The sequence below is a fragment of the Leishmania donovani genome, chromosome 22 (assembly GCF_000227135.1).
Source record: "Leishmania donovani BPK282A1 complete genome, chromosome 22".
Lineage (NCBI taxonomy): Eukaryota > Euglenozoa > Kinetoplastea > Trypanosomatida > Trypanosomatidae > Leishmania > Leishmania donovani.
In genome coordinates, this window is record NC_018249.1 from 170,416 (window position 1) to 177,037 (window position 6,622).

The 6,622-nt window shown below is 61.5% G+C and overlaps 2 protein-coding genes across 2 annotated transcripts; both read right to left on the minus strand.

Moving 5' to 3' along the window:
- Positions 1-887: 887 nt before the first annotated feature.
- LDBPK_220350 (hypothetical protein, conserved) lies at positions 888-2,135 on the minus strand (the record flags this gene model as incomplete). The annotated part of the gene is made up of 1 exon (XM_003860737.1): positions 888-2,135. One exon carries the CDS (start codon positions 2,133-2,135, stop codon positions 888-890), a length of 1,248 nt encoding a protein of 415 aa, XP_003860785.1.
- A 904-nt stretch (positions 2,136-3,039) lies between these two features.
- LDBPK_220360 (hypothetical protein, conserved) lies at positions 3,040-4,374 on the minus strand (the record flags this gene model as incomplete). Its single annotated transcript, XM_003860738.1, has 1 exon — positions 3,040-4,374. One exon carries the CDS (start codon positions 4,372-4,374, stop codon positions 3,040-3,042), a length of 1,335 nt encoding a protein of 444 aa, XP_003860786.1.
- Positions 4,375-6,622: the final 2,248 nt, after the last annotated feature.

Here is a 6,622-nt window from a genome sequence, read left to right on the forward strand (position 1 = left end):
CCGGTCGTCGTATTGTGCGTCGCCCTCACGGTGGCTCTCAGGCTCACCGCACCAGTAGGCAGTGCGAGGGCCGGAGGAGGGAGGGCGGATGCGCGCAAGCCACGCTGACAGCTCGCAAGCATCGTATGGGTCATGCAAACGTGCTCACTGTCGCGGGTCGCTCCGAAGCAGCGCCATCCAAGACCTGGCCGCCGGCATCCGCGACGACGACTCGCTCTGACCTCCCCACGTCCTAGTCACCGGGCCCCTGTCACCGCCAGAGGTGGTGCAGCATTCGCAGGGGATGGGGAGAGGGTGCACTCGATCCTGCGCTGTCACGCGCTGACGCGCGCCCGCTTCCCGTCATGAGGGGCATGCAGAGTGAGAGGAAAAGACGCAAGGCGTGGCATGGCCTCTGGCTCGAGGATGCACCAAAGAAAAAATGGCGGTGCGAAAGACGGCCTTCCCTGCGTAGGCGCGCACGTGAGTGAGTCGATCAGTGCACAAACGCGCAATGCGGCCTACAAGAACGCCCCTGTGCACGCGAACGCAGAACGCATCCGTCTTGAAATCCACAGACACAGCTGCGAGCACCAGCGGGCACGCACGCGACATAACGAAAACTGAAAGGAAAGCACACGCACGAAGGCATCGCGACAGTAGAGCCAAATGCATTCTCTCTTCGGGTACGGCTGTTGCCGTCTTGTCCATCTTGCGCCCTTCTAAACAGGGTCTTCCCCCTTCGCCCTCACAAGCGCCGAGGTGTTGACAACAGCGAAAAAAAAAAGGAATTCGTCTTCGATGGAGAGCAACGCGCAAACGGGCGCCCCCCGCCTGCCCTCCTGTCCGGTCCCCGTCGCCCCGTCGGTCCGTCGCGCAGTACCACGTGTTTTGGTAGAGGCCGCGCCTCAGCTCACAGGGCAGTTTGCCATGTCCGCGATGGCCACCGCCGCACCGCTCGGGTGCCGCGCAGGCTCCTCCTTCCAGCAAAGGACGCCGTCGGCGTTTGTGTGCAGGTGGGAGAGAACCTCGGTCATCTTATTGCCCGATATCGGCTCCGGAGCGGCAGCCGCGGCGACAGCAGCGTCATACGAGGCGCCGAATAGGATGCGGTCGCCTGGCTTGGCGCACGCCGGAGGGCGGATGAGCTTCACTTCAGCGTCCCTCTTGGCGCACAGCACCATCCCCTGCGAAGTGACACCCATAAGTGACTTTGGCTTCATGTTGCACACGACGAGGCACTGCGTGCCCTCCAGCTCCTCGATCACGTAGTTCCCCACCAGCCCGCTCACAATGGTGCGTGTCTCATCACCGAGCACCATGTCCTCGACGTAGAGCCGGTCGGCGCCAGGGTGACGGCGCAGGTTTGTCAGCTGCCCCACACGCACGCACAGGCTCGTAGAATCCAGCTGCGTCTTAGTGGCCTTCTTGCCCTCTGGTGCGCGGGCGCTGGGGCTAGCTGAGGCTTTCGCCGCGGCGACAGCAGCAGCCTTCTCCGCCTTTGCCTTCTCTTTCTCCGCACGGCGCCGCAAAATCTCCTCCTCGGACGGCTTAACGTAGGAGACCTCCGCCCTGGTCGCGCCGTGAGCCTTGCCAGCGCTATGGTTCTCCGCCGTCTTCACAGCCGACGAGCGAATGGGGGCCAGGTAGGCGTCCTGCTGTGCGTGCACAGCCCACTTCATGGTTGTTGGCAGCACCTCCGTGTGGGCCGAGTGGTTGAAGGCGGCGGCGTACAGGAGCACGTCGGCCATTGTGGCGCGCTCGCTACCGGTGAGGTAGTGCGAAGCTGCGTTCGACGTCGCCACAAGAATGCGCTCCACATCACTGTAGAGAGCCTTGGCAACCGAGGTGGCAGGTTCGGCAACGGCGCGCGCGACGTCGGCGTCTAGCACAGCCGCCGCGCCAACCCACTGGTTCACCAGCGATACCTGCTCCTCGTCCTCCCCGAGGAAGGCCTTCTGCTCCGGTGTCACGGCGGTGCGGCGCAGCGCCTGCAGAAACGGCTGGAGCCCGCGGAAGGTCTTCCCATCTACTGTAACGCGGTGGGGACCCTCGGCACACATCTCGATGCACAGCGCCGGCACACTCAAGACGCTCTCGAGAGCATGCTGCAACGCCGGCGCAAGAATGGACGAGGAGTTGATCACAAACTGCATGACTGCGGCAGAGGCTGTGAGCGAGCGTCGTGTTCCTGCGTTGTCCTCGGGTTCCGCTCTGTGACGTGACGAGAAAACAAAAGGCGGAAGGTGCGGCAGCGTTCAGAGCGACCGCCGGAAAAACACACACGTGTGCAGCTCGATGAGGGCCAACAACGGAGTTGAGGACCAAAACAAAAAAAAAACTCAGGAGAATGGATGCGGTGCTCTTTAGCTGCCGTGGCACGCGTTACTGTGGGCTAGCCGGTGTGCGTTCGTATGCGATTGAGTGAGGAAGCAGGATGGCAATGCGGTCACTTGGATCCCCTGAGGCGAGGGCGAGGAGTGGAGAAGGCACGAGAAGGTGTCGGTGGCACTTCACAGGCACAATAGGCGACGCAAGGGGTGGGGCGGAGAGAATGAGAGGCGGCGCGCGCACTCCGCCGCAAGGACATGTAGTGAAGCCTGAGCCATGGAAAACGGTAGCGTCGTGGGTGTGGACTAAAGCGGCAGTGGCCACTGTACTGCGTCTTTTCCGCTCCCTCCTTGTGCGACTGTCGGTCTTTCACAAGCTCACTGCAGTGAGCCACAATATGTCGTTGGGCACGCTGGTGTGCTTAGGCGTGAAGTATCGCACACACACACACACAAAACTCCCCCTCCCTTCCCTTTGCCTCTGCCGAAGCACTCTTCTGCCGCGGCCTTCTCCGCACGCTCACGGCGGTGCGGCGGTGCAGAGCACAGACAGGCGTGAGGGGCTAACGAGAACGGGGCTGGAGAGAATGTGGGCGATGATGTTGAGAGCGTGAGTGCGCACCGCAGGAACGGACAAAGGTGCGGTGAGTAGCGATCAGGCAGGCAGGCAAAGAGCGGCGCACGGACGCATGCGCGTGCGCACTGGGGCCTCTTGTGCGCGCCTCCCTGCTCACTTGTGATGCGCTGCGGCGCAGCGCCCTTGGAAGAAGTCCTCTTTGTACTCGCTCACCCTGCGGCGCAGCGCTGGGACCTCATGGTCAATAACGTATTGCATCCCGCGGCACGCCCGCGCCGAGCACGACGGCAGCGCCATGATGCCACTGGAGCCTTTCTCATGCGACGCGGCAGCGATGCGCAGTAGCTCGGGTCTCACGGTGCGCTGCCAGCGCACCTCCACGTCCTTTGTGCGTGTCTTTGTTGTGAAGAGGCGGCCAAGCGCGTTGTCGCAAGACTGCAACAAGCGGTGCTCAAACTCGCGCAGGTGCATCCGCGCCCCCGCGAGGCCGCCGCTGCCGACGGCAACGGACACGAGCGCAACGAGCACTGTACCGGTAATGGTGATGGAAGAGAGGGCCACGGCTGTTGCGGGTCCAATTAGGCAAGCCGCACCGAGGGCACAGTACACGAAGACCTCGCGCTGGCGGTAATCCTGCCGCAGCACTTTAGACACCCTACAGGCAAGGAGGAGGTTGCGCGCGCTCTCCTCCGTCTCAGTGATGAGGTTGTCCATGCGCCGCATCGGAGCAGCGCGTATCTCATTGAGAATCTCGTTCCGTTGGCGTGACAGCTCCGCCGCTGGCACAGTGCTGGTGGCGGGCGTCGTCGCGGTTGGCGGCTTGCCGGACGCCTCGTTCAGCTTCTTCAGCGGTGTTGAAGTAGTGTACACGCGCGGGATGTCCTTCATCTTCATGACCTTGCTGAGGTTCCAGCACAGCGTCCCGTACGCCCGCGCAAAATCGGTCACCTTCTCAAAGACATCTACCTTGTTCAGCACCAAGAAAAACTTGTGCTCGTACCCGGTGAGGGACTTGGTGAGCACGTCGAGCGTCTCGCCTGTGGTCCCCGGGTTCGCCGGGTCAAACATGAGAAGAATGACGTCGCTTTGCTGCGCAAACCACCGCGTCACGGCGAGGAAGTCGTAGCCGCGGGTGTGGTCACCGCTCCCCGCCTGCTCGGCCGAGGATGCGTGCACGGGTGTGTCGATCATGCCGGGCGTGTCGACGAGCACCATGTCCATCGGAATCTGCGACGTCGCCGGCATTGCGCGCGTCTTCATCTTGAAGTGCGTCACAAAGGAAATGCCAAACTGCTGGAGCGACTGGTACTGGTACTTGGGGTTGCTCACCACGCTAGGCCCATCAGCGTCCATGTCGTATGTTCCGCGCTTGATCACCGTGAAGCCGTCGTCCGTCGGCGCGACGCCAGTCTCCTGGATCTCGCAGCCAGAGAGATAGTTGATAAGGGTCGACTTGCCAGAGCTGTGGTTGCCCAGAAACATCACCATCGGGGTTGTGCTCTTGAATGGCGTGAGGAAGCGGTACACGCCGTCGTACGGCTCCAGATAGCTGCTGCGCAGCGCCTGGAGTTCAGCCTCAATGCCAGCCTGCACAGCCGCGTGCGACGACGCCCCGGACGACAAGGACAACGCCGCCGATGCACCACTACCATCGGTAGCCTTGCCTGTACCGCTGTCAAGGTTGACCGAGTGCTCTTGATGATGCGGCCCGTTCGAGAAGTAGCCGCGGCGTTGCACACGGTTGACTGGGGTACCCATCACAAAGGTGTGCATGCGTAGGCCGCGCGAGGCCGCGACAAGCCATGACACGGCCCCGCTGTTGAATGATCCGCGTGGGGGATGGGCGGTGCTGAAGGACTGCGTCGGCGCCCAGCCCGCTGCAGACGCAACGGTGCGGGGACGACTTTCCGCCTGCGACGAGGCGACGCGCGAGAGACGACGGTACATGCTTGAAAAAAAAGAGCCTGCACGCACGCACCAACACAACAAGGGGATGCGAGCGCGAGAGAGAGAATATGGAGTGGCGCCAAATCGGACACCGTCAGCGAGCAACCGTATGGCTCCCCGTGTAGACCGTGCGTGTTGGCGGTCTCTGCGCCCACCCCCCCCCCACGGCGCTTGCATGCAGCTCGCTTTCTTTTCAGCCGTGTTTCAGTGGCGCTCGCCGCCTCACCGCCTGACAGACGAAACTGAGAAAGCGCGCCAGGAGGAGGAGGATAGGATGCAGGAAAGACAACGACGAAAAGATCAGCCTAGGAACTCAGCAAAACGATCTTGGCTACCAACGTGCGCGCACACCTACCCACACAAACACACAAGTTCACCCGTCAAAAAGTGGTCCGAACAACAACAATGCAAGGCCTCACACACGGAAGCACGCCCTTTATTTCGTATCGTTCCCTGCGTGCGTGTTGTACCTCCAATGTGACGAGCGACCAGCTTTCAGCCGTACAGTGAGCCATGCCGAAGTAAAGGGTCGAAAAGCGGTAAGGGCGGTGGAGGGAAGGGCAGGGTGTAGGAGAAAGGCAGCGATAGAGGATGCGAGACGGCTCACAGTGAGAAGCGGAAACGCACTGATAGATCGCTACACAAAATGCCATGAGCCCACCGAAAGGCCGCGAGGGCGGGTAGGCGGGAAGAGCGCGAGCCGTACGCGCGATCTGCCACTTTTTATTTGGCGAAAGACATTGCCAGAGAGTGGATAGGGCGCGTCAAGGTGGGACGAGGGAGGGAAGCACGTCGCACCTCACGGAAGAGAGACTTTTCTCTTTGCTCGGGTTTCAATTTTAGTTTCCCTTGCACGTGCACCATGACTCGCTAGCAAGTGCACATGCCTCACTTCGTCGTTGTCTCTCTCTCTCTCCTTGTGAGGCTCGCCGTGCGAAGGGTCGGCAAACCACCGGATGCGCCCGTGGCGTTGCTTCTGCGCTTGCGAACATGAAAGAACCAGAGAAAAGGAGAAAAAGAAGAGGGGGGAAGAGCCCACGACACCGGTAACCTATCTCAGTCCATCTTGATTGCTTGTCCCTCGTGTGCGTGTGTGTGCGCCCGCTCGAGAATGTTGTCGTCGGCGGAGAGAAATGTGTTTCGTTTTTTTTTTTGCGTGCGTACGTCACTCCCCGTATACATCGAGAGCCACCCACACACACGCACAGGCGCACTCAATATACATCCGGGCAGACACCAAGAGCGCGAGAGAGAGCGATCGACGCCGAGGCACAATAACAGGAGAGAATGTTCACCGCTTTCTACTTGGAAGCTTCGTAGTCTTTTTCCGTCACTACATCCCTTCTCTACCGCACGACATGAGTTAAACTCTACTCTACCTTCCGCACCCCCAGGCCCTGTCGCAGGCCCACATCCGCGTGGTGCGACGCAGCGCTAGACACACGTCACAGCAATGCGCCCACCCAGTCATCTGAGGGCATGCCCTCTGCCTCAGAGCTCCCCACCCACCACGCGCCGCCTCGCAGGTCGCCCCACCGCCGCACCCATCATGCCGGTCGTCGTATTGTGCGTCGCCCTCACGGTGGCTCTCAGGCTCACCGCACCAGTAGGCAGTGCGAGGGCCGGAGGAGGGAGGGCGGATGCGCGCAAGCCACGCTGACAGCTCGCAAGCATCGTATGGGTCATGCAAACGTGCTCACTGTCGCGGGTCGCTCCGAAGCAGCGCCATCCAAGACCTGGCCGCCGGCATCCGCGACGACGACTCGCTCTGACCTCCCCACGTCCTAGT